This window comes from Chenopodium album, chromosome 20 (genome assembly GCF_948465745.1).
Source record: "Chenopodium album chromosome 20, dcCheAlbu1.1, whole genome shotgun sequence".
Lineage (NCBI taxonomy): Eukaryota > Viridiplantae > Streptophyta > Magnoliopsida > Caryophyllales > Amaranthaceae > Chenopodium > Chenopodium album.
The window spans coordinates 4,390,893-4,418,579 of NC_137853.1; the positions used below are offsets into that span (position 1 = coordinate 4,390,893).

The 27,687-nt window shown below is 33.9% G+C and overlaps 5 protein-coding genes and 1 pseudogene across 12 annotated transcripts; 4 read left to right on the top strand and 2 right to left on the bottom strand.

Annotated features, from left to right (window-relative positions):
- Positions 1-162: 162 nt before the first annotated feature.
- LOC145599230 (uncharacterized) lies at positions 163-1,065 on the top strand. Its single transcript, XM_081655632.1, has one exon. The coding sequence runs from the start codon at positions 163-165 to the stop codon at positions 1,063-1,065; it is 903 nt and encodes a 300-aa protein (XP_081511758.1).
- A 4,025-nt stretch (positions 1,066-5,090) lies between these two features.
- Positions 5,091-6,838, top strand: LOC145599003 (metalloendoproteinase 1-MMP pseudogene; annotated as a pseudogene).
- Positions 6,839-8,378: 1,540 nt separating this feature from the next.
- On the top strand, positions 8,379-11,005 carry LOC145597932 (uncharacterized). 8 transcript variants are annotated; one of them, XM_081654207.1, is made up of 4 exons: positions 8,379-8,655; positions 8,745-8,910; positions 9,712-9,790; positions 10,775-11,005. In XM_081654207.1, exons 1-2 carry the CDS (start codon positions 8,504-8,506, stop codon positions 8,893-8,895), a joined length of 303 nt encoding a protein of 100 aa, XP_081510333.1. In that variant the 5' UTR covers positions 8,379-8,503; the 3' UTR covers positions 8,896-8,910; positions 9,712-9,790; positions 10,775-11,005. The 8 variants fall into 8 exon arrangements, with proteins under 8 accessions (XP_081510333.1, XP_081510339.1, XP_081510334.1 ...); XM_081654213.1 differs by having other exon boundaries at positions 8,745-8,863; XM_081654208.1 differs by lacking the exon at positions 10,775-11,005 and adding an exon at positions 10,484-10,736.
- Positions 11,006-11,588: 583 nt separating this feature from the next.
- LOC145596588 (putative pentatricopeptide repeat-containing protein At5g47460) lies at positions 11,589-13,328 on the bottom strand. Its single transcript, XM_081652779.1, has one exon. The coding sequence runs from the start codon at positions 13,326-13,328 to the stop codon at positions 11,589-11,591; it is 1,740 nt and encodes a 579-aa protein (XP_081508905.1).
- Positions 13,329-13,927: 599 nt separating this feature from the next.
- On the bottom strand, positions 13,928-16,600 carry LOC145599231 (putative methyltransferase PMT17). The gene is made up of 5 exons (XM_081655633.1): positions 15,881-16,600; positions 15,261-15,471; positions 14,817-15,114; positions 14,251-14,718; positions 13,928-14,156 (listed from the first exon to the last, which is right to left on the bottom strand). Exons 1-5 carry the CDS (start codon positions 16,598-16,600, stop codon positions 13,928-13,930), a joined length of 1,926 nt encoding a protein of 641 aa, XP_081511759.1.
- A 4,204-nt stretch (positions 16,601-20,804) lies between these two features.
- Positions 20,805-24,596, top strand: LOC145598888 (heavy metal-associated isoprenylated plant protein 30-like). The gene is made up of 3 exons (XM_081655289.1): positions 20,805-21,220; positions 22,388-22,463; positions 24,086-24,596. The coding sequence occupies exons 1-3, from the start codon at positions 21,041-21,043 to the stop codon at positions 24,406-24,408; spliced, it is 579 nt and encodes a 192-aa protein (XP_081511415.1). The 5' UTR covers positions 20,805-21,040; the 3' UTR covers positions 24,409-24,596.
- Positions 24,597-27,687: the final 3,091 nt, after the last annotated feature.

Genomic DNA, 27,687 nt, shown 5'->3' on the forward strand with positions numbered 1-27,687 from the left:
TCAGGGAGGCTTCGAGTTGACAGAGGGATCGCAAGAATTCTGGCAGCATCACCATCATCAAAATTGCTCTTTATTGCATCAATATCCCACTCCCCGCAATCATGGTTAATTAAATCACATACTCTAAGCTCCATATCACTCGTAGCAGTAGGAGTAGGAACGATGGCAGAAGAGTTCCCTGGTAGCCAAGCTTCGTCCCAAACCTTGATTTCACACCCATTTCCAACCCAAACGTGTAGTATATGTAATGGCCCTGAGGAGACAATAATTCATGCCACATTCGATTGCAACGCGGCTGCTGAAATCTGGGCTGCTAGTCCATTACAAAATCAGGTACTATCTGCCCCTGCTACTAGCTTTGTGGAACGCTTTCTATGGTGCTCAAAAAAATTTTCGAGGGACGATCTCCTATCTATGGCTACGCTAGCTTGGGCATCCTGGCATTGTAGAAATAAGGGTGTGTTTGAGCATGAGAGCTTTAATGCGGTTGATGTTGCTAGAGGTTGGATGAATTATGTGCGAGTTAGCAATGAATATATAGCGAAAGTCACCAACAGGGCTGCTGCTGTGGTGTGTCGTGCCCCGAGCTCTTGGAGCTGCCCGAATGCAGGTATGGTGAAGGTTAATTGTGACGCACATATTGGAGCAAACACAAGGCTGGGAGTGGTTATAAGAAGCGAGCAGGGTGGTATTCTTGCTGCTGCAGTACGCCAGGTGGGAGCAGGTTGGGAGGTGAATGTTGCAGAAGCTACAGCTTGTAGGTTTGGTTTGCAATTGGCAAAGAGATTGGGTTTTACAGAGGTGCTTCTTGAATCTGACGCTGAGCAAGTGGTGAAGGCAGTTAAGTCCAAAGCAAAGGGTTTCTCACCTATTTTCTTAATTTATGATGATATAAATAGCTTGGCTTCATGTTTTAATTATTTTTCGTTCTCTCATATTAAGCGTGCGGGTAATACTTTAGCCCATCACATTGCTAGATGGGATACTAGAGGATGTAATGAATTTGTATCTCTTGGGTCTTTTCCCCAAAGCTTGATCACTTTGGCGGAAATTGATCTACTTTAATGAAATTCGCAGCTTAGTTTCAAAAAAAAAAAAATATTACTCACACTTCCTTTTACATTTCATGTACATGATTCAATGGGCTTGCCATTGTAATGGATAATAGTTTTATGGCCCAATTTTCGTTTGGACTGATCCACATCTACAACACCACACATTACTTTAGGCAGCGCTAGATAGCCTATTAAAAAAAGGCCCAACTTAAAATGCATCAAACAGCCCAATTCCTAACTCCTGATTTGTGAGCAAGCACCAAATTTAGTTGGAGATTCAACGGCTATGACAGTCCAAAAAAGTTAAATGCTTAACTTGAAGCTCATATCTCTTACTTGTCAATCTAAGCTACTAATTGTTAAAATTAGTAATTTGATGTAATGCTTGCCAAGATATTCTTAGAGTATAGAGAACTGATTCATTTTCGTGATGATATGAGTTACTTAAACTTATCTTGCTCCAAACCTTCTTCTTTCAATTAACTTGTATCATTAGTACACCATTACTTATTAAGTATCGCTTCATTTTCTATTCAGTTTCTCATAATTCATGAGTTCGCGACTTGTTTATATTTCTGAATAGAAGGTGATGAATTAGAAAATTATGACTATTACGGGTCTAATCTGATTTGCTAAACTGAACCGAACACAACTGAATTGAACTGAACAGAACTGAACTGAAATGAATTGTTTATGAGAGAAGGAAATTAAGAGCTGAACTGAACTGAATTGGACTTATTGGAGCTTAACTGAACTGAAATTAAGCCGAAGAGAACAGACCCTACGTATCAGCTAGCTTAGGTTTGCATGGTAAACATTTTTTGAAAACAAATATTGAAGTCCACGAGTTAATTTGATAAAAAAAAAAAAAAAAAATAAGTAAAACATACGTATGCTCTATAATTTTGGGACATATGCAATATGTTATATCGAAACACTGTGATTTATTACTCCTAATAGTAAAAATTTGCTTCCATCAGAGTTGTAAACCAGAAAATTAATTAACATGGATAGATCATGGTATATATTTGAAAGCTAAATGAGAATAATTATTTTGACTTGTCGATTTTGATCTGTAATTCAAACTCTTGATCTCATGAATTGAAAGAAGTGGCATGGCCTCATGATGAAGACACAACCAATATGCATCTAGAAATAATTTTACATCAGATATAGCTATGAATATAGATTAATTTTTATAATTGTACACGGACTTATTAATAAATAATGTAAACACACATAACTAATTTGAATAATATAATTGAAATTTGAGAAGAAGAGCAGTTAAGTTAATTAGGTAATTTTCTGACCAATAATAATTTTTTAATAGAATTTTCTTATACATCACCAATAAACCAAATAACTTGACATTTTCTATCTAATATAATAATGTTGACTGAAAGAGACACATACAAATGTAGATCGCTATATTGATTAGTTCCGTAAAATAAAAGTGAAAATAATATCCACAAAGACAAGAGCCGCCAATTTTTTTTCTTTGATTTGATTTGTTGTTCTTTCAGGTCTTTTTATGGTTTCAACTTGCAGCAATACTAAATTGATAGTTACATAATAATATGAAATAAAAACAGGTGATCCACCAATTAGATTATATATATGTCGCAAAAATTAAATCAATTAGTATATGATGTGTATGGGATGATATGTGAAGCGAGGCCGATATCCTAAAGAACATGACCAAACCCAGGATAATTACTAAAGTATGCTAATATGTACCATAAAGCAAACATATCGGCCTGTCGGAATTCGGCACGTGGCAACAGAAACTTAACACTTGGCTTAAGAAGCTTTGCATGGTTGAGAGCCACCTGTCAAGGGAGATCATTATAAATAGTAGGTAAGACCTCATTAATGAGGGTATTAATTACACTCTACTCTCTCTCTCTCTACTTTCTCTCTCATACTTATCTTCTTTTCTTCTTAAATACATTCTGACTTTATCATTGGAGTGGTTATCCCTGGATCACCCCGGGGTTAGCTAACTTCTCTTCATTGTGTAGGTTCTCAGCTTGCCGATAAGAGTATCAGGATCTCGAGCTTGAGTTCTTAGGCAATCGGATTCAGACAGAAACATGATGAGATTAAATGCACATTAAACACTTGTTACTGGTAGGTTTTGGTAGCTGAAAAGTGAAATGTGCAAGTGCAAGAGCTAGACTTTGACATGCATGATGATGATTTATTGATTAACAACACTATATGCCAACTAACGACTTAATAACAATACACTCTTGTTTATTTCTATCTAATAATAAAATACTCTTGTATGAAAAGTACTATTTATAAAGATTTACTCAAATATTATCGAAGTTTTAACTCTAAATTTTAAGTATTGTATGTATTATACAGTAATAAAAAATTTAAGTAGTAACTAGTAAGTAATTAATAATCAAAACAAATTAACTCTAACATTAGATATATTTAGATTTGTTGAAATTGTTGACCAGTCGTGGTGTATATACCACAAACGAATCAATGATATCATTTTAAGACATTTTTGTCATCAAATTTACAATCATAACAATGGTATGATATAAATTACTTTTAAATGTGACCATAAATTAAAAATAAAAAATACTTTGATCACACTATTATTAAAACTTAAAGTATATATTTGTTGTAAAATAAGTTTCTCTATCACTAATTACCCCTTATCAGAATGCATTAACCCTTATTATTAAATTTACAAAGGTATATCTATCTCTTCTTGTCATTTGTAAAACTTAACTAAGAGTACCCAGTACAAATTACTAAAACTACGCGAGATTGGATCTAACGTTTAAGGTTGAAGAGATCGATCTAATTTTCTAAATCTTCATCTCTAGTTATTAATATGAGCCAATCAAGTAAGAGTAGATGCAAAAATTAGAACATCTCTCGGAAGTTTCTCCTACTCATGCGAGTAATAAGATGCAAACTATCAACAAACAACAAATATTAAAGGTATGCGACTAGGAAATTTACAAGTACGTTGAGAAAAAATCAATCAAATTCGTGCCTATTGACTCGGTGATCCCATCTTCCTCCAAAAATACCAAACTTATTCAGACATTCCGTTAGTCTTCAAAAAGGTATACCCCTTCTTAGACCAATCAAATTATCGTGTTTGACAAGTCTAAACCCTACATTTTAAAGTTTAAACCTGACAAGTCTAAACCCTACATTTTAAAGTTTAAACCCTCTTACAAAAGTCTTCTTTAACCTCCCAAATGTATGTTCTTATAATTCTAATAAGTCTTAGAATTTGTCAATGTCATTCTTTTAATATGTTTGGTCAACAATAAACAGAGTCAGATGCAACTATATTAAACTAATATTTGTTTAATTATTTACTAATTCTTATACTTATTCCAATTTGACACATACTCTATAGCATACAATCTTAGAAGAATCAATATTAAAAACTTTAAGACATATATACTCCGTGTATTAGTTATTTCATGATTTCATCATCCCATTCCTTTATTCAACGTTCATTATATCATCAACTTTTTTTCGTGATTTCTTGTTCATAAACATACTCCGTGATTCCATATAACACTACGTATATATGTAGGGTATGATCTATTCACTTTATTCTATCTGAACTGGACTTATTAAGACTGGTTGATTAGACCTATAAATATGTAATATATCTGATTTATTTGTTTTATCTTGATGCTAATGAATGAATTAATGATTAAAGATGCTAAGTTGACATAAAGCTACTACACAAAAGCAACCAAAAGCAAGTAAAAAGAAGTGGATTAAACAAAATTGCAAACAGTAGTTTGTTCACCCACCCAATGTACATTAGATCATCAAACTTTGCTTAATCCCCATATTTGAAATGTTATTCAAAGCACGGCAGAATCTTCCAAACTTTCTCTCTCCTTCAAACTCCAAATGGTTGCTTCCACCCTCCCCACATTCTTCTCTTATATTACTCCCTTAATTTTTTTAACTTGTTTATAAATAAACCCAAACAATTTATTTAGATTTGAAGGCTCAACTCCCAACATAACTAACTTTTCTATTTTTATTTGTTCATTTTTTAGCCATGCACTTTCTATTACCCTTTTTGCTCTTCCTATTTCAACTACCGTCAGCCTTTCCCGCCAGAACTTTCCCTCAACCATCTATCCTAAACTTCAATGACAACACCTCCTCCTCCGTCGCCGCCGCCTTTAACTCCTCCTCCACCCCGTGGGGGAACTTCGCGAAGTTCGCCAACCTCGAGAAGGGCAGCCACGTAACCGGGATATGTGATCTCAAGACCTACCTCAACCGCTTCGGCTACCTCCCGGCGCCGGCGCCGGGGAACTTTTCCAACGACTTTGACTCCGACCTCGAATCCGCAATCTTAACTTATCAAAAAAACCTCGGTCTACCTCCCACCGGAAAACTCGACACCGAGACTATTGACCTCATCATGGCTCCACGTTGCGGCCTCGACGACTCCCACCTCCGCCACAACACCACCACCATCACAAACCTACACGAAACACGCCGTTACGCCTACTTTAACGGCCAACCACGGTGGACTCATAACTCTCCCATGACTTTGACTTATGCTTTTTCACCGGACCATATGATAGACTACATCTCACCGGAAGAAATCAAGGCGGTGTTCTCACGCGCCTTTACGCGGTGGTCCGAGGTTATTCCCGTAAATTTTACGGAGTCCCAAAGCTATCGAACAGCCGATATTCGTATCGGTTTTCATAGTGGCGATCACGGTGACGGAGAGCCATTCGACGGCGAACTCGGAGTTTTAGCACATGCTTTTTCACCTGAGAATGGAAGACTTCATTTAGATGCAGCTGAAACGTGGGCCGTTGATTTTGGAAGACAAAGATCAAATGTAGCCATTGATTTGGAATCAGTGGCAACGCACGAGATTGGTCACGTGCTTGGGTTAGCCCATTCTTCTGTTAGTGATGCTATTATGTACCCGAGTTTAAGACCAAGGAGTCGGAAAGTGGACCTACGTGTCGATGATGTTGAAGGGGTTCAAGCTTTGTACGGGTCTAACCCGAATTTTAATTACGGGTCGTTGTTAGAATCCGATCGGGAAACTTCTAACAGCGGTGCCGGTGACGGTGGTGGATATAGGAAAGGTTTCGGTGTTTCGACGTGGTGGTTTTGGACTATTGTTCTTAGCTTAACTCAACTCATTTATTTTTAGGGCCTTCAAAAAAAAAAAAAAAAAAGACATACTTATACTTGGTATGTTTTAGAGGATCGAATGTGAATATTAATTTTTTAATTAATTTTTATACGTGGGTTAGTTGATGTTGGTTGCTCGTATAGTTGTTACAGATTTTGGATTATAGAATTTTTCAATCTTATTTATTTGTTATATAAACTGAAGTACATAAAAAAGAGATAGGAGTTCATTCTTTATCAAATTGATGTTTACATGTACAGATTTCTACATTATTTTTTATTTATTTTTTTTATTTTTATTTTTTTTGTGTATACTTCATTGTTGATCTAATTAGCATGCATTCATGTCTGATCCTTCCTCTAGTCTCATCTTTAATCTGGTTATAGTCAAAGATCAATAATGATCCATCACGCTTTTTGTTATTTACTATTACTCCAATTAGTAATTTGGAATAAGTCAAATACAAGTAACAAATTATGAATGTTTAATTTGATGCGTGTTGATTTCAAGAATTTACTTTGAATATTCTAACTGAGTTGACAAGTGTACTGTCGTTTTCATTTCATACAATTAGAGATGAATGAATTGTGATTGAAAATTTTCTTAATTATTGTATAATCTATTAATAACAAATTATTAAAAGTGAATTTATTAAAATCCAAATTTGACCTTGCAAAAAAATCATCACTAATTTTAGTTTAGTTAAAGTTTCTTTAATTAATAATCCTTGTCAAAAAAAAAAAAAAAAAAAAAAAAAGAAAAAGAAAAGTTTCTTAGTAATTACTTACTCCGTATCAATTAATTGGTTTGGATTATGAATTATGAGTCATGTCAAATTGTCAACGTTCTAATGAGAGCAGTATTCAATCGAATGCATGGAGACGACTGGCGGGGGAGAGGACGTAAGGCCATAGCGGTGATATAATCATATGTGGACGTACATGGTTTATTATGACGCAAATAAACTCATCACTCATTTACATGGAAGTGACACCGAATAAATTTGAATGTGGTTGAAATTAATGCTACATATTTTGTTAAATTTACAGAGTATGAGATATGATTAATATCGGAAGATGTATACTGTTTATAGTTGTGTGATACGAAGTATATATATATATATTTTTTTTTATATTTTTTTTTTTTTGAATTGATACGAAGTATATTTTAATTGATAACTATGAGGTAAAATGCAATGAAATACTTCTTTTTATATATTTTTCAGCCAATCTAAGTATTTATTCTGTGTAAAAAAAAAAAAAATCTAAGTATTTACTCAAAATAGTAAACTAGTTATCGGTAAAATTCGGAAACTATAATATTTCCCGATTATAAAGCCCATAATATCATACACCTCTAGCAAGAGCGAGAGAGATAAAGAGAGTACTAATGTGGCGAGAGGGTTTGAGACAAAGGTAGTTAAAATATACTCGTAAGAAGAAATATGGACACTTATATAATGGATATATAAGAACAAAAAAAAAGTGATAAATAAGTGTACAGTTTAATTCAAGTCAAATGAGTTTTTCACCCGAATAACATACCTTGTTTTCTTCATCACTTGATATTTGCTATGTTAAATACGAGTTTGAGTTTGAGTTTCGCCTGGCCGCACCCATAATCAATAGAGAGCGTCAACTTACAAGTATAAGAAGATTTCATCCCATAACCATATGACAATATAAGGAGTGGCCACCTTAGCCTTATAAAGTGTTTTATTCTCTAATTTTTTTTTTTTTTTAATCAAAGTGAGACAACTACATATGTTGTTTAAAAAGACTATGCATCAACATTCTCTCTCAATTCACATGTAAGGTTCATCTTTAATCCGATCATATGTGATGTTTCATGAGGCCAAAGTGCATTTTCGCATTACCCCTCATTTATGTGGACTGTGGAGCCATTCAATTTGGCATTACATTTATTTTATAAGAGAAGGAAATTAAGAGCAGAGCTGAACTGAACTGAACTGAACTAAACTGAGTTGAGCTGAACTGAACTGAACTGAATTTCAACGTGAGAGAACAGACCCTTAGTCACACACTCAAACCAGTTTATACGACCGATAATCATCTCTTCAAGTCTTCAAGCCCATGGCTACATAAGAAATTGAACATGGGCTCTTCTTCTAAACTAAGCCCACATAACAAAATTCCCAAAATCAACAACCACTAAACCCTAAACCCCTCTTTTCTTTCTCTCTCATCTTCCAAAATCAATTCAATCTCCATTATCAAATCTCTCAATCCTTCGCTCAAACTCAATCAAAAATTCATCAATGGCGTCGAAATGTGGTAGATTCATGAACAGAGCATCACTATCTTCTCTCAAATCCTCCATTAATTCTGCTACTAAATCTGCTCCAAGGTCTGCTGCATCTGCTCTTCCTAGATCCACTTCCTCAAATCTTCCTCGAATCAATTTCACAAGGTCAATTTCTCTCTCCTAATTTCGAATTAATTATGATTTTCTCTCATATTTTTGAATTAATTTTCGATTTATACTTTTCCGATCGACAGATTGCCGAAGGAACTGGGTGGAGCGCAGTCGCTGTTGCCGCTGCACAGCGCCGTAGCAGTTGCGAGGCTGACGTCATGCTTAAGCACAACTTCGAGGAGTTCCAGAGCTCTCTCTCAGGGTACACTCTGCCGTACCTCTCCCGACCTCTAATATTCTTATTTTTAGGTTTGTGCATCTTGGATTTGATTGATTATGTGGTAAATTCATATAATTAAATTCAATTTGATTAGGTTTTCCTTGCTCCCCTAATAAAAATAATCATATAATTGTTAATTTTAGTTATTAATGAACTTGATCAGCATTGAGATTGTTGTAGGGGACTCAATCTTAGTTTACCTTATTATAAGATAGATGGTTGATGTTTGAGATAAGAGAGTAATGTGTACCGGGACATTGCTCATTAATCAGCCGAATCACATTAGCATTGCAACAGTCTTACAACCCCCGATTCATCGAAAGAAACCACCTTTTGATAATTTCTTCAGCTGGTCTTAGCTTAGTTGATTGCATCATGTAAACTGTGATGCTGTTGCATTATTTGGAGTATGCACTGTGAAGTGTAATATCTGATATGTTATCTAATGAATGAGTGTATTTGATGTGTGCATTTGTTTCTTGTGGTTTTGTCCAATGATGATACTTTAGCCAGTATGGAGTATAAATTAAGTGAAAACTTTGCATAGCATTTTATTTTCGGATTTGTGAAGTTTATTGGGGAGAGGAAATGGCAACTTGAGAGCAAAATGTGTGGGTAACTTATCATTTCTGACTAAAGCAATGCTGTGCCTTGTGATTTTTGGTGAAGTAAGATTGACATTCCATAGTGAGATCGTTTTGGGTTTAGCATTAGCTTTAGGCTGCAAGCCTTTGATTGTTTACTTTTGTGTGAAGAGGGAGTAAATTTTGATTGTGATGGGAGGGCAAAAATTCATATGTCAAGCTGACTAGAGTATTTGGTTCCTGCAGGCACATAATGTCAATATGCTTGAAAGAAATAGTATGGGTCCTGGGGCTTGCCAATCATGAATCCCTGCATCGTTCTCAAGTATGAAACTATAAATGCTTTTTTATAGAGACAAAATATGTCATTTTATATAAGAATACACCCTTTCTATTTTGTAATTGAATGGCTCATATTTAGAGCAGTTGATAGTATTGGTAGTATAGTTTATTTTGTTGGTTGGTGAACTTTATTCATATTCGATTCTATACTTGTCTCTTTGATTGATGATTTAATCATGTTGCTTGGAATGTAATAAACTAGATTAGCTTTATGTTTTGCATGATTTAAATAGATTTGGGAATTGCATAGTCATAGTTTCATTAAAGAAATATTTTCTCAATGAGATTTAGATGTGTCTAAGGTGTGAAAAATGCAAAGGCTGTTCCCACACTGGCTTGTTGAGTTCTTATTTGATCTAGGATAGATCATTCAGATGAGGATAAGGCAATTAGGTAGATTACTTGATTAATTTCCGATTTATCATTATCTTTAGAAGGAAAAGAGGATTCCTAGTAAAATTATCAATGCAATGGTTGACAATTTATTTCAACTTCACATGCCTTTGCACCCTCTCTGCAGACAATCCGTTCTTCAATCCTCCAACACTACTTACCTTAATAAATCAAAATGCATCCTCTTATGTACTAAATGTAGTTGAAATTTTGTTTTCACTGTAAATAACTGATCTTAGATCCATGAGGATGTTGTAGTGACATACCTGCTTATTTTTCCCAGATGAAACTGATGGTACGTGAGAGGTTTGAAGGTTGCTCATTTCACCAGTGCTTCCATGTTCCTTAGCTATAATGATTTTACAACACGGATATAGTATGTCTGATGGAAAAGTCATATGTGTACATTTTTTTGGAGCAAATTTGTATCAATGCAGATGAAACCCTTTTTGTGTTCTTTGTGACTACAGCTTACTCGATCTAAGTCGAACAATACATTCAAGCATAATTAGCATATTGAAGTGCTACTTCTCATAGCAGTTTCTGATCAAAATTTATTTTTTGTTTGCTCTAGAGCTTGGTTTGTCCGTACCCAGGTGACTTAGCAGTTCATCGCTAATTCAAGAAGCCGTCTTCATGTGATTGGAAACACAACTTTTTGCTGCCAAAATTTTAAATGTAAACTGTACAAATCCTCTTATCAGCATTCAGCATTATTGAATTTCTTTGCCGGTCAAATATTGGATGTGAAGGTATTTATTTTTGAAATTTTAAATCATGAAATAATGTGGTTTTTGTTTTGTTACCCTGAGCATAATTTGTCACCGTCTTATTCTCAATCTCAATTACTACGTACTCCGTACATGCTTTCTTTGTTTTGACTTTCCAGTCCTACAAAAATTATATTTGTCGAACATGGTAGACCAAACATCACCACAAAAATTTTATCTATACACGGTCTTTAAGCTAGTGTTAGCTTTTGGTTAAGAGTATAAATAATGTAAGAACATTGACAGAATTTTAGCCCTGCGCTTGGGAACTTTCCCGATTATTCACTAACAGGAGAATGAGACTCATCCTCCTCTGACCGACTTTGGCTGGTACTTTAAGCCCAGGATTCACGTAATCCCTATTCGTCTTTGACTATATGCATATGCCCACCAACCTTTAGATTCTTACTCAATTGTCTCGTTGCTTGTCCCATAACAACATTGTGGCCTTTATGGCTTCACCATTGTATTAAGGACTCACCTATGTAGAACATGGTTACAGCAAAACATGCTCCAAAAGTATCTAAGATTGGTACTTAATCAGATGAAGACGCCTTTCTCAGCCTTCATCTGTTAAAGTCCACATGACAATCGTTCCAGCTCTCATAACATAATGCGTCATGTGAATCTTCTCTCTTCAACCCAACTAAACCCAGCTTCTTTCATCACCCCTTGACCTCTCATCTGATCCCAAACTGCAGTTGCATCCACCCAATTGCCTCGGTCTTTGTTTATGCTAGATAAAATTACATAGCCTAACTCATTGCCCTCTAATCTCTTTAACTTTGCAGCTGCAACCTTGGCAACATCCAAATCCCCGTTAGCTCCACAGGCACCAAGCAAAGCCCTCCAAACGGATGAGCATGACCCAAACCCTAGCTCATAAATCAACTTTTCGGCTTTGCATAGCTGCCCATGATATCCCATAAGTCTAATAATAGAAGCTAAATGCTCAGGATTTGGTTTGATTCTATAATCATAGTACATAGATGTCAAATACTCATAAGCTTTCTCCAATGGCATTTGGCTATGTGAACATGCTGCCAGAACATTAACAAAGGTGATATCATCGGGTTTCAATCCCTTCACATCCTTCAACTCCTCAAAGTATTGGACCACCCTGTGTGATTCCCCATTATGTGTAAGACCAGCTATTAATGCATTCCAAGTAACAATGTTTTTTCTAGGCATGAACTGAAATAGCATTTCTGCATCTTTTACCTGTCCACATTTTGAGTACATGTCAACCAGTGCACTCCCGATGATCATTGAAGTAACCAAACCATGTTTGATAGCACAACAATGGATTATGGTACCCCATCTTAGAGCTGAAATACACGCAATCCCACTCAAAATGCTCGAATATGTGAATTCATCCAATATGACTCCTCCAGCATGCATTTGAGCAAAGAAGTCAAGAGCTTCCCCTATTCTACTCCTAACTACATATCCTGATATAATTGCGTTCCATGATGATGAATTTGGTTTTGGCATGCTCCTCAATATCTTAATAGCCTCATCTATGTCACCAAACTGCGAAATCCCATTTATCATTTCATTATAGGTGACAGTATTAGGGTCAGGCATCTGATAAAAGTAGTCAGATGCTAGTTCAAGCCTTCGATTTCTGACACACGCAGCAATAACTGAATTCCATGAGATCACATCCTTATCTTTCAACTCGTCGAACACACTGATAGCACAATCTTCAGAACTGCACTTTCCATACATATCAATCAAACAGTTTGCAACAACAACACTAGATCCCAGTCCATCCATGACAATCCTCGAGTGTATGGACATGCCTAGCTGCGGCAAAATCAACTGACCACATGCAGCCAATGCAGAAGTAAAAGAGTATGCATTAGCTCGAACGTCAGATTGATTGAGCTGAACAAATAGTGTCAGAGCTTTCCACAACTTTCCAGAATGTACATACCCAGAAATCATAGCATTCCAAGAGACAACATTTGGTTCAGGCATTTCATCAAACACTTTGTGGGCATCTTCTAAAGACACATTTTTGGCATAAAAACTTACCAAAGCAGTATTTACATAGACATCTGAAGTGAACCCAGATTTTAAACAGTAGCAATGAAGCTGTTTACCATGAAAAACACAGCCATTATTGATACAACTTCGAATAATCTGCACCAATGTAAGACCATCTGGTTTGGTGTCCCATCTGATTGTTGCAGGTTCCCCAGAAAATGAAATTCTAGTATCATGAGAATGATATCTACGGATGAAATTGAGAGGAATTTTAGAAATTGAGGAGAGAGAAAGAAGAAAGAGAGAGTTTATTTGGAGGTGATTATTGTCAAGTGTCCTGGTTCCTCTGAGCAGTGTTTTCTGCATTACTTACCTGAGAAAAGAATTGCTGCTAATTTATTTTGGAGCATTCAAAGAAAAGAAAGGTTAGGTTTTGTTCTTTTTATTTGATTTTAGCTATGGAGTAGATTTGACGGATTTGGCATCGATCGTGGCGACTGTCAGATGGTGTGATATATAAACGATTAGACGAGGACTGATACGCATATCTTTATTCTCTAGGTATACTTTTACTTTTACGTAGTTTAATTGTTTGGGTACGTATTGGCAATTTGGCACACCCCGAAATAAGGATTAAGGGGTGTACACATTTCTATAGCAAGTGGGTTGATCTAAAAAAATCTCTTTACTAGACATCGCGAATGTTACAAATAATGGAGCAAACAAAGATTGTGTAACAAAAAAGCATCAATTCCTAAAAGCATTTATTTATGCTTTTAATAGAGATTGGAATAGGCTAACTCTACTCGAATCTGTTATCACTTACTGGATGTGAAATAACATCTAACAAGAATGATTTTCCAATAGGAGATACAAAAATCAGTAAACCTATAGAATCTGATACTGTCAATATAACGTTTTAAATCAATAGCAACAGCATTAAGAGTTTGTTTAAGAGCAAATCTTTATCTGCTTTGCTGCGCATCTCCGCCTGTCCAGTATGTTTTAACCGCAACAAGAATTTTCTCTGGGTTGAATGGACCACTTTCATGATCTGCAATATGGCTTTTCCACTTCATTCTCTTTGTTATCGCTTGAATCTTCACTAGAACTTCTACTGTGTCTCGGAATATCACTGTCCCTTCCGGTCTCAGTAATCTGTCCATCTCGAGCAATATGTAGGTAATGTCGCACCTACAACAAGAAATTGCTTAGCTGACTTAGTGCTACATGCCTACATGGTTGTGTAACGAATTTAGTACGTAATACAATCAACTTATGAATTTACCTGTCCTGGTAGATGCTGAAAACTCCAGCAGCATGAATTAAGTCATAAGTTCTTGGATATGAAGAGAATGCTTCACACCAGTCATGGTATACACCAATGAAACCGCGCTCATAAACTACACCTAGAGTGTCAGGATTTGAATTGGCAGGAACCACATTCATAACCCAAACAGGATACTTAACCATAGCTGCAGCAAAACTACCCAAGTATGCATTCATATCCATCACATTTCGATACCTTCCTTGCGGTAGAGGAGGGACAATCTTCTTATAATATGCCACTCTGTCCTTCCACAAATCGTTGTCTTCTCTGTATTTCTCAGCAGAAATTCCTGGAACAGTATTGCTGCTTATTCTAGGAGGAACGGCGTGTGCACGTTCAGGCCATTTTTCGACAGCTCCACCTGCTACTTCGTCTGAGCTACTTACTTCAGGTAATGGGGCTATGCAAGACTCCATATCTTTGTACCTATTTCATAAACAAGGGGTAAAAAAAACTAAGATTAAAATTACTTAGGAGATAAACTTGGAAAAGATAGCGAAAATTATGTTTATAGTTATGTATACCAAGCAGCATCTGTATTGTCTGATTTGCAAATATGTGGAGTGGGATAAGTTTTCTTGCTCTTAATACATTCAACATGATTTATAGGCTTTTGCCAAATGGACAGATCACCCTGTTCAATGACCTTGTTCCAGCACAACTTCTTTGCAACATTTTCGATTGAATCTTGTTCTTGTTTAAGATCTTCTTGGGTCCTTTCCCAACCTCTCCAGTACTTTTTCCAGCGGATCGGAGGTCCAGAAAGAATCCAGTAGCCTCCTGGCCTTAATACTCTATCTACTTCCATCAGATACAATCCATCTGCAAGGGTCCAAATACACAGATCATATATGTATTTTTTAGTACTAGTTTTTTAAAAGATATTGCATTAGTATTCTCAATAGCCTGAATTGCAGTTTTTTTTGATGTTTTATTACATATGTTGATAAGTTTAAGAGAAAACTTACCATACTTGTTCCAGGGTATTAAGCAACGGGAACAATGAGCCATGTCGAAAGCCCTTGCAGGGTAAGGAAGCCTTTGGGAAGCCATGATGCCAATCATAGCAGGAACTCCTCGCTCTAAGGCAAACTGCACCTGAGCTTCATGTGTGTCTCGCGGTGCAAAAGACATTGAAATGATGTCTCTCTTTAATAAGTAAGCCCCCCAACTTGCAACCTTCATCATCCAACAAATAAATGATTCAGGCTGTTCTTCTGTAGCATATATAAAATTGTTTAATCAAGTAGAAATGAACTTAACACTATCATAGAATATGCTCTACTTATTGTTATAATGGCACTAATTGATGTATGTAAACTGCTTTCAGTTTCCAGATTTCTAACAAACTACACAATAATTATCAGTTATTAGTTGATTAGTTCCAAGTGTTTCTAAGTTCTTGCTGAATTATAGGATTAAGCTCGGTCTCACTTATTGTAACAAAAAGGCGGTGTGGTACTTAAACCTTTCATAATATACAACAGAGAATTTCTAAAACACAGTTGCATCATGATAAAAAAAACAATGCAAGTTATATTCAAGTATATGATATACTCAACAAACAAAAGAAGGTTGTGTAACATACCCCACAGCCAGTGTCAATGGCAGTTCGAATCTTGCCGGTAGTAAGGGGAATGAGATTATTGATATCATCAATGTATGCATCAGCACCACGAGGGAACATGGTGCCTCCTCCAGGAAACCGAAAACGGTCACCTTCAACTTGGATCCAATTTTGAATAGCCTTCTCAATACTAAGCTCTTTGTGAGGAATATTATCATACCAAGCATAATCTCTGCTTTGAGGCCACTTAAAAGGAGTCTTATACTTTGGAGGAGGCGGTATTAGACATTGCATCAACTCGTCTTTACTAGGACAATGTCGCTCTCTATACTTCAACATGTAACGATCAAATTTCCTTCCCCTCCTAGGATCTTGGCAAGGTGTGTACTCACTTAAAGACATGTCACACGGCGGAAACTCTTTCACTTCTACATCATTAGTATCATTCATTTGTAATTGATGATGGCTTTCGAAGTCTAGATTTGCTACTCCTGTTGAAGGAGAATTGGTTCCTAGTTTAGAAACTTCAGGGGACGCGTTATTTGTGCACTCAATCTTCCCATTGTTGTTGTTTAACCGTTGAAACTTATTAGCAACAGACAGTGTTTTGCCTTGCCAAACGCCGAGGATGTAGAACAGGACACAAAGGCTACTGACCATAAAAATGTAGGTAAGGCGTTTTCTCTTAGCCTCTATGTAATGGTGGGGTTTTGGAGATCCTCCTCCATGCTCCCTTGCCATTTTCTATAACAAATATTATGATTTGCTTGAAGAGATATTATTGACTTTTGTTTGTTTACAAGAATTGATCAAAACATTATTCAAAATCTTCAAGTCTTGTGCATTGATTCTGAAACAATGTTAATGAAAAATGTTGTTGTTATATAGAGATTTTAGAAGGAAAAGGACATTGATCACATGAAATTATGTAAAAAAATATGTGAAGTTGATAGTGAGCTACTTCTCAATTACTCTGTTGCCAAATGATATAATTGATTCTTTCATTTGTATCTAAAATGTATAATGAAAACCATTTGATACACGGTGATAGTATCATATTATGGAAATTAGCATGAGATATTTCGTTTGAAGTTTTAAGTGTATGCGCATGATTTCATTCAATAAATATGTGAAGATATTAAAATTTTATGCGCATGATTTCATTCAATAAATATGTGAAGATATCAAAATTACAATACATGAAGTAAATAACTATTTTTGTAGACTCGCATAGAATTACAATGTTTAATATGAAGTACATAGATGCATTAGGATTTATGTCCATTCATTTTATTTCACATACTTCCCATCTATAAATTATGACACCACACAAAATTACGTAAAAGATGAAAAAAAAAAAAAAAAAATATTGAAACCTCTGTTGTGTGCTCACATCGTTGTGAGCCAATGGCCCAAAACTAACATAATTATTTTCCCCTTACAATAGCTTTTAATGATTTTCATGTATATGTAATGCGTAAGGTTTATCATACACTGAAAGTTTTTTTAAAAAATTCTTTGTTAGTTTTCTTAGGAAATGGAATGTATGGTTCTAGCTAGCATCATAAAACAAAAACGAAAAGATATAAAACAAATCAATTAAAACACTAGCACCCTGAAACAAAGATAGCTAGCTAAGGGTTTGTTTGGCATCAATGTGGTTTTCTGTTTTTTGTATTTTAAAATCATATGATATATGTCACATAATGAATAAAAAATTAGTACAAACTATTAAAACCATGATAATTATGAAAACTGACAACAGAAAAGTGGAAACACCTTTTTCTTGTTTCCTGTTTTTAGTTTTTTGTTTTCAAAAAAATTGGAAACTAAAAGCAAAAAACAATGCCAAACAAGCCTTAAATTATTCAAAACAAATATTTATAACCCAATTTCCATGATTTTTTTGCTGAAATTAATACAAAACTTTATTAATTAATAATTCAGCAACATATGAAAAAATGGATTGAAACACCAATATATTTACATACCTTAAAACTCCGAAAAAATCACTTCTTTTCGCTATAACATATACAAGTACTCCATTTCAATTCAGTATGTTGGAATTGATTTTAGTACAAGGCGCGATCATGTTAGAAATAAAAAAAGAAATTGATACTTCTATACCCAATATATAAATTTTCCATATAAAATTAAAATTTCTCTAAGAACAATATTTTAAAAAAATGTATACAAAGGATAATAATTAGCAGAGTAAATTTTTTTGAGAGGATTAATGTGGCAAAAATAATAATGAGAAAATAGGAAGGAAGAAAAAAATAAGAGGGCAGTAATATAATCAAGTTATAAGTACGCAACAAAAAACGCTCCTTCTCTAGTTTTTTTCCTTCCTTTTTATCCAATTTTCCATTTTTAGGAAGGAAAAATTAATCTAAATAGCATTACAAGTTTATAATTTTTGTCAAAAATAATAAATTAATTAAAAAAATGGTAATCCTATATTTCTGACAACTATGACGACTAGTTCAATACTATAATTACGCGCCTAAAAATTCTCAATAGCCCATATTGTTGCACCAAACCTAGCTTCTTCCATACTTGCATGGTAAAAATTCAAGTGTTTCTTTTGGAGTTTTTGTCCATCTATATAAGCTTCTCAGCTCAAATTATTGCACTTGCACCCTATATATTGTAATATAGACAAAGGAGTACTATGTTCCTTCCAAGTGACTATGTAGCATAAATTTGATTTGCGTGGGACATTATAGACTTACGGAGTATGATTTTTTGTGGTCGATGATGTTGATAAAATTACTCGATATTATATTTGTACAATTTTTTTAATTATGCTTTTGTGAAAGCGTCTGTCTTTAAACCTAGTGAGACATGATCGAGGAAATACTTTTATTATGCACTTTATGAATTTAGAAATGTTAATCGAATTTACTACGATATGATGTTTAAAGTAATAACTTGGGACATCGTTCAGACCACACACTAAAACCCTGTTATATCAATTATAAAACATTTTGCTCGATTACAGTACCATTATCACATAGATAAAAGAGTGGTAATAAACTTATCCACCATCCAATTATTACATTCTAACATACTTTGATTACTAGTTAAAGTACCATTCTTCCACCAAATGTGTTGGATATTTATATAAGGAAACCAAAGTCATATAGAAGAAGAATAAGAATCTAACATGACTACTTGAGTGATCAATTCTAGTAGAAATACAAACAATAATAGTACAAAATAAAGCCTTTTTTACAGGTGAAATTATTTTTGTAAAAAGAATTGGAATATTACCTTTTAAGAGTGAGTAGATAAAATATAGATGGTGCTTGTTAAGTGTAGTGAGTTTCATGGATTGAAATATTATTGATAGGTGTCGCCTAAAAGAGATATTAAAGAATATATATGTTACACTTCCGAATCTCATATTTATTATTCTTTCATAAATTCTTTTCTTATTTACTAATTTATTATTATTCATTCATATCTTAAATATTTTCAAGACCCTCATATTCTGTGACCCCTTTTGTTCCCATCTCCATTGTCACACCACTTTAATTTGATTTATTTCTTAATTAAATTAAAAAAAAAATACGAAGTATAATTTATATACATATAACGTTATTGTGGGATACTATTCCCTGCCTAAAGGGGTTTTGGTTCCCTCTTTTCTGCCGTCTCTTTAGGACTTTTTGATCAACTTCTTCAATTTTTTTATATTTGGATTTGGATGGAAACAATATTATTATTGGTTTACTTAGCCTATAATCAAACGTTTGGGAGATGATATTCAGTTTTTGTTATCAAAAGAGATGATAACGTTCCTCATGTATTTGATTCTTGTTCATCGGTGGTAAGTAGGTCTTTCGGATTAAGTTTAGTTTGATGAATCAGTTTTTAAGTAGCCACATTCCAATCTACTTAAATTGACTAAAGTCAGGTTAAATTTAGGTCTATTGATCATTAGATTATTTTGAAACAAATAATTTTAATGTTGGTCTATTTATCAAGTGTTGTGTATGTATTGTACAATTCGGATCGATTAGTTATGTTAATCAGGAAGATCGAGTTAGCACTAGGTTGGTCCAGCCTAAAACATGACATGACTAAGGGTTTGTTCTCTTCAGCTTAATTATAGTTCAATTTAGTTCAGTTCCAATCAGTTCAGTTTAGTTCAACTCTTAATTTCCTTCTCTCATAAAGAATTCAGTTCAGTTCAGTTCAGCTTCAATCAATTCAGTTCAGTTCAATTCAGCTCAGTTTAGTAAATCAATTAAGGCCCTAAACACGAGTTTAGCCTGCGTGTGCTAAACCACTCTTTTGGTTGCATGACCCCATGGAAAGAAATTTAGTACAAATTAAATACCTTAAAATTAAAAAAATTTATCCCTTCCTTGAAAATAGGTCAATATAGTATTTGTTGACCAACTACATCAACTTTAACCATTTATTTTGTGAGAATAATGTTTGACTCACAAAATTCAAACATAATTTTTTCAGAAGACAAACAACGATATTTTGCATACGTTAGTAAATTTTTATAAATGAGAATTAAACACTATAGAACACAGTATCGATCAATTTATCTAAAATTTTTTCCGACTACAAAGATACAATCATAACTTATAGAACCCTTGTTTTTTTTTTTTTTTTAACAAAAATGCATTAAACAAGACCAATAGTCGAATTTCCGACATAATAGCCAAAAGGGTACACAATAAATAATAGAGGAATCATGCCATACCATGGAGGTAGGCCATGACAATGTCACAAACACAATGAATAAATTGTCTAACACGGCCCACGTGGGAGCCCCACTTTAAAAATAGCCCAAATTAAAACCAACACAAGTAACACCCTTCAATTCTCTGCATTATTATTCTTCAATATATAGCAACTTATTATTACTACAAATTTCAAATTGACAAGACTTTTGGAATATAAATTACAGGTAAAAATTTAAAGGGGCTGGAAGAAGAAGCGATACTCTGCAAGTTCAGGAGAAAAGATCGAATATCTTCATCCTCAGCCTCGCAGTCATCGTCTTTGTCGTTGTTGTCGTCGTCTAACCTTTATCTTTGTAGCATATATCGTGAGCCCATAATTTTATGTTTTGTTTATAATATAAGCTTACTTAACTTAGATTTATACGATTCGTAATCGTACGTATAAATACAAACACCTCCTACACGTTTAGAAATGGGAAAACCCTATAAAAGAGCCCTTTCTTTGTTCTTCTCCTCCATTACTTGTTGTTTCTTTGGTTACAAGCATACTCATCGTCGTACACATAGTCTTGATAATCGCGTTCGCCTTACCAGCAACTTTCGGTACTTCTCCTACGACATGCCTAAGTCGTCTCGCCCGTTGTCTCTGCAGGTTTGCCTCCTTCCTCTTCAATAACCTCCTAAAAATTTTAAGCTGTTTTAACTCTATTGTGCATGTTTTGGTCGTTGTAGTATGTTGTACGGAGTCATTTTTATCTATCTTGTTTATTTGTTCATATATACTTAACCTCCTCAAAATACTATACTAAGCTATTCTTGCTCTCATGCAATTATATACTAGGGACTTTAATTTTGGATATTTTACCATACAATAAGTATTCCATAAAAATTCTAGTTAGTACCTAGTATATCTATTGTTTACTCATCACGATGACGGCATAATTTTTTTTTTTTTTTTTTTAACTTTACATTAAATTCACCCATCACTTGATAAATAAAAATATACTTTATAACAGTAATATAATTCTCATTAAAAAATACACTGTCGTGTAATAGTAAATATATATATATTGAATGTCAAAAGTATAGCCGTGACCAATTATACAATTTTTTTTTCCCGTGAGTACCTTTAGTATGTTGCAAACTAAAATATTTACTTTGAACTTCACTTAATTAAGTGGCCAAAATACATGGAGAAAGTTGCAAAAAGTTTAAGTAATAGACATGTACAAGAGGCGCGTCTACTAGTCATATGCTTCTACCTCCTACCCTCCACTATATGATTATAACATAAATATATTATTTGCATATTCAAAATCTTAGCATTAAGTTTGTATGTTTGTGGATAATTGCTTGGTACTTACAATTGAACTTTACCTAGTTTTATGTTGCAATGTTTTTTTTTTTCCTTTTATGGTAACAAAGAGAGATTAGTTATTCATTTTCTTAATGTGAATTAATGTCCATGTGCAACAGAAAATTAAGAAAAACAATAATTAATTAGAACCTAATGAATAAATTAGATTTAGAGCATATTTAGTAGTAAAGAATCATATTCAAATTCTTCATTCCTTTAGTCACGTACCATAGAGCTTATAAAGTTAAACAAGAATCAAATATTATCCGAATTGTTCTAGAATCATAGAAGTAAAGGGTTAATGGTAGTTGCCAAATGCAAACTCAAAAGGGACTTAAGCAAACATAGCACAAAGTTACTATTAGAATCCAAATAAAGAATTTTAACTTTGATTTGTGAAAGCATCTTAGAGTATGTCACACGACACTCATCACACTTGTTATCCTACTTTTTGTTTCGCAGACCGTGGAACTAAAGGTCCGTATGTGCTGCACCGGATGTGAAAGGGTTGTCAAGGATGCCGTTTTGAAACTTAGAGGTAATACCATAAACATTAAATTATATACGTTAATGTTTAGTATTTCTACTTTATTTGCACCGTATAAGGTCGTTTATGTTTATTAAAAGTTTGCTTACATAATACACCCGTGCATGTATACCTCATAAGCCAGTACGTGACATGACTACAAATTCTTAAATCAGTCGCACACGTACATACACTTGGGGAGAAAACGTATAACCAAAAGCAAAGAATAGATTCTCCTTAGAAATACCCAATACAATTCAAGTACAAAATATTATTAAGCAAAGACTAAATTAAATAATTAGATCATGATTATTGCCTACCGAAAGTAACAGAACACAAACCCCACAAATAATCTCACATATATATAAAGCACAGATCAATGGACTATGTTATAATTACACTTTTAGTATATATAATTAGAATCTTCTACCATTCAAGTACGATCGACAACAAGACAACTGTCCTTTTTAAAATTATTCTTAGCAGAAAAACATTTGTTTATGTTCTACTAGTAATTTTTTTTGGAGAAAAAAAAAAAAAAAGTTTGCATAGATTCCATGCAACATTTACATATTTTTCTCCTGCATATACTTTGTTTTGGATTAGGAACATTGTTATATATCTCAAAAATTAGTCTTTTTTTTAATTTGATTCTTCTTAGTGTAGGTATTTTGGTGTAAAGACCATTTTTAAAGATTCCTTCAAAATTTCAAATAATAAAGAGTTTAATATTGAGGGCTATTCTTTGTGATAATATAAGATATTATAAAGGAAGAAATTAAGAAATAAGCGTGCAATGTGACTTCCCTCTTATCACGATGAAATCCAATTATTTTATTCTTATGTTTGGTTATAAACCATTTTTTAATTTTAAAGGATGATTATGCAACATATATTCTCACAAAAGAATTATCTTCTTTATAATACAAGTATACAACTAGAATAATAAGTTCACATAAATTATGGACAATGAAAAAAATAATAAGTGATTGATTTTTTTTTTTTTTTTTCCTTCACTTTTGGCAAGAAATTATAGAGGGATTAGAAAATGAGAACCCAAAAAGAACAGTTGTGCCATGTTATTCAAATTACTATTCCTTTTTCAAATAAAGTTCTCCTTTTTAATAGATTTGACAAAGTAAAATCACGACTATTATTTGCAGATAATTATAAGTGCTAGACTACTATATGCCTAGATAATAGTGTTAGCCTAATAGTTTATTATAATTAACTAAATGGCTAGACTAAAAGCTCCTTATTATAGGGTTATGAATGAAACCTCCTATTTAATATAATTGGAAAGTAACTAATAAGTGGATTGAAGAATGATGATCATATCCACTTCTTCCTATTTAAATCACTAATGTCTACATTTCGGCTAGTGGGCTCATATATAAAACATAAGGGGGCAAGTAGCTAACTATAGTTTGACTAGTAAAATACTTAAGTTTTTCGAATAATCTACTATATAATTATAATTGTATATTTAATCAGTTGAGAACTAAAACCTAATCGTTCATAACTGAATCCCAAATCTGGATTAGCCCAAAGGATGAACTTAAATACTTTCTTTAAATAGTGATTAGGTAACAAATAATGACTATAAGCTTACTCGTATATTGTTTGATTTACAGGAGTGGATTCGATAGATGTGGAGCTTCCAATGGAAAAGGTGACAGTTATAGGATATGTGGATCGTAACAAGGTGTTAAAAGCTATAAGAAGGGCGGGGAAGCGGGCCGAGTTTTGGCCCTACCCGAATCCTCCTCTCTATTTCACATCTGCCACCAACTACTTTAAGGACATGACCCATGATTACAAAGAGACCTACAATTATTATCGACATGGTTACAATGTTGGTGATAAGCATGGCTCCCTTCCAATTTCTTCTCGTGGAGATGATAGAGTTAGTAACATGTTTAATGATGATAATGTCAATGCTTGCACCGTCATGTAGTTATAATAATGTTGTAACATCTTTATTTATTATCTCATTTAGCTAAGGATCATGTATATGTACTAGCTACTTGTATGTATTATATGATGTACTAGTCTTTGTGACTCCTATAGATCTCTTATAAACAAAAGAAAAGAGTACATAGGAGTTTAGGAATATTTAGTTCCTATATAGTTATGTGTTATGCATCTCTTGTGACAAAAATGTATGGTGTTATTGTTGATCAACTTAGAAAAAAATGTTCTTGATTAATATGTATGTTACATTGTCACCAAACCCACCTTTGGGTGAACACAAACTTTTAAATAAAACGGATGTTCAGTAAATTACTGAACATCCGTTATAAAGTGAAAATAAAAGGTGCAAAAGTTACACTAAAACGCACAAAAGTTACTCTGACATATATAAGAGTTATTTATGCTTCATTGATAAATTTGACAAAAGTGATACTAAATTTGACAAAAGTGACACTAAATTTGACAAAAGTGAACTCGATGTACAGTAAATTACTGAAAACCGGGTGTATACAAAAGTGAGTGTTGGGTGAAATACAAAAATGATTTTGATTTGGGATGTTATATTATGGCTGAAACAAAAGATTTCACCAAAAAATGCCAATATTAACATGTTTTGTGTGTAGTTGGTTATACCATGTGGTCGCTTGTAAAACCCTTATAACACTGATCGAGTAACCTTTTAATACGGGCCAAATAACCCATATAACACCATTCAAGTAACTTTGACACAGACCGAGTAACCCCTGTAACAGTAATGAAGTAACCCTCATGATGACTGACCACACATAAAAATTTATGATTCAAAATTCAAATAAGATTAGATCAAATTGTACTTAAAATAAAAAAATTAAAAAAAAAAAAGAGCTTATACTTGTATAATAATCCTTGTGATTTGATTCGTCAACAAAAGATCATACACCGGCCCACATCTTGCCTCTAAGGTGCGGACCTAACTACCTAAGGGCCAAAGGCTCCTCCTTTGAGCTGGATAGGGTCAGGATGCTAGTGGGCTTACTCATTCTATTCATTCTATTTACAGCATTGATTTTTTTTTTTTAGTTTGCTAAAAGTTTGTATTTTGTTTTATTTAATTTATTTTGGATAGGATATGAATTATTGGGTTATTAAATCCATATAAATGAGAATTGATAATTTTTCCACTCAATTGTGGAGGACGGCAAGAAATTCATCATTATGTTGTCCAAAGATGAATTATAGGGACTATACATCTAATATCTATTTATTTTTATAAAAAAAAAAAAATAGATTGAATGAACTAAAGGGGAAAAAAATCTTCTAAGATCATATAATATATTTGATAGGGTCACAAAAAGGTAAAGAAACCTTGTATTATATTCAAAAATGAAGTAATGGAGTGTGATAGTCATAATTTAAAATAACAATTAAATGGTATTGGATGTTGATAATTGATGTTGAAATATTTGAACAATGTACATTTAACAGGATATATCAGCATCAAAGAAAATTAAAATTATTATTAAAGAAGAGTAAATAAAAGAAACCTCATATTATATGAAGGCTCAACAACTATATAGCTGAGTGCTGATCATCATCAAGAGCTTCTACATAGGGTAATTCTTCCTATTGGTAAAATCAATATATTAAGCTATTATTTTGCATCTTTTAACTTTGTAAGCGAGAGCTAGTAGAGTCAGTGCGCCATTTCTCTAAGTAACTTTTATCATTTGCAATTTGTTTGGTCTTTAATAAGTACAGTACATTAACTACATTATCTCCTGTTTTATAATATTAATAGAACTTACTAGCTTAGTATAAAAGGTTGATACTATGACCGTACACTCTGAAATAAAATGTACCTAGATTTCACATGATAATGTTTTTTCTTACATATAAAATTACGGAGTATATATATTACAGTATATTTGGTACTTCGTTGGAGTTCAGTATACTTTTTTAAATGGTAATGTTTTCTACCAAATCATTAATTTAAGCTCAAATATGAGATGAGGGTCCAGTAAGCCCAAGTGATTCGAGCCCAAAACTGCACGTTCATTGCGAAGAGTTGCATAAGCCCATTATTTAGAAAATCCATACGAAGTACATTTTAGAAATTTAGGCCCAAGCTATAGTCCACTATTTGACGATTGTTTTCTGCTTGCTTCTACACATGTTAATATTGAGATCAGCCCAGGCTTGGTATCATTTCCAGCAAAAAAAAAAAAATTCTATATTGTGAACTTGTGAGATGCTTGGAAATTTGGAATCAACGGTATGCTTAGAATTGAACGATGTTCGCATCTGTTAGTATATGAGCAAATTAAACGAAAAAATACTTATCTCAATGTTGTGTAGACCAATTGAAAATTGCCGCGTCGTGGTAAACCACTGACCTAAAAGACGATTCCGCGCTACCCCGGTGCAGTAGACATCAAGCGGTCGCCCTCCAGGATAAGCACGGCGCCGGAATTTGTGTGCACTCACAAACCCGACTGGAATTCAGAATACTTGCCCAAAAACCGAAGGGATATATTTTAAGAGAAGGTAAAAAGTTAAAGATGGATGGTTTTGTTGTCATATCTTTCGGAGGTGAATAAGGTTGATTTATAAGGCAATGGAGGGAGTAAAAACAACCAGCAATTAAGGGGAAAATGGTCATCAATCAAGTGGTGTAACATCCACCCATTAATCCCCAATAAGAGCTAGCTTTAATCAACATTAAAAGGGTAACGGCTAGTTTTAAGTAACAACATTAATCAGCAATAATGCCCATTAAATTAGCAATAAGAGGAAGCTAAAATTAAGGGATTCCAACAGCCATTAAATCCCAACAATCAAAACAATAAACACCGTAACTTTCTTGGTTTTACTTCAAGAACTTCCAACAATCCCCCACAGGTTCGAAGAAGTGAAAAGAAAGAAAGAGAGAAAATTGGTTTTGGGCAAAACAAAACAATTGCATAAGTGTCAATGTCTCGCGACTTGAATTAACACATAGTGGACATCAAGCTATGATCCCTCACCTACCAAGTGACCTTCGTCTTGAACTGAATAGGGAGTTAGGGACCCGTCACTTTGAGTCACACAATTGAACATGTATAATATTCTGAAATTCCGCGAATAAAGGTGACGCATTATACTGGCCATACGTCCAGCCTGGATGCTCATAGGTGCTCTAGAGTATTAGCCCACCCAATACTCATAGGAAGCGGCCACACTTCCACACCTAAGTAGGTGAATCCCATCAAGTGTGAGCTACAACACACCACCAAAAATATGGATA

Excerpts from the sequence above, each read along its gene's own strand:
- LOC145599230 (XM_081655632.1), top strand. The coding sequence starts at position 163 with ATGGCAGAAGAGTTCCCTGGTAGCCAAGCTTCGTCCCAAACCTTGATT.
- LOC145597932 (XM_081654207.1), top strand. The coding sequence starts at position 8,504 with ATGGCGTCGAAATGTGGTAGATTCATGAACAGAGCATCACTATCTTCT. Across the intron at positions 8,656-8,744 it reads CCTCGAATCAATTTCACAAG|ATTGCCGAAGGAACTGGGTG; the intron begins GTCAATTTCTCT and ends TCCGATCGACAG.
- LOC145596588 (XM_081652779.1), bottom strand. The coding sequence starts at position 13,328 with ATGCAGAAAACACTGCTCAGAGGAACCAGGACACTTGACAATAATCAC.
- LOC145599231 (XM_081655633.1), bottom strand. The coding sequence starts at position 16,600 with ATGGCAAGGGAGCATGGAGGAGGATCTCCAAAACCCCACCATTACATA. Across the intron at positions 15,472-15,880 it reads CCATTGACACTGGCTGTGGG|GTTGCAAGTTGGGGGGCTTA; the intron begins GTATGTTACACA and ends TGGATGATGAAG. Across the intron at positions 15,115-15,260 it reads AATACCCTGGAACAAGTATG|ATGGATTGTATCTGATGGAA; the intron begins GTAAGTTTTCTC and ends GGACCCTTGCAG.
- LOC145598888 (XM_081655289.1), top strand. The coding sequence starts at position 21,041 with ATGGGAAAACCCTATAAAAGAGCCCTTTCTTTGTTCTTCTCCTCCATT. Across the intron at positions 21,221-22,387 it reads CTCGCCCGTTGTCTCTGCAG|ACCGTGGAACTAAAGGTCCG; the intron begins GTTTGCCTCCTT and ends TTTGTTTCGCAG. Across the intron at positions 22,464-24,085 it reads TGCCGTTTTGAAACTTAGAG|GAGTGGATTCGATAGATGTG; the intron begins GTAATACCATAA and ends TTTGATTTACAG.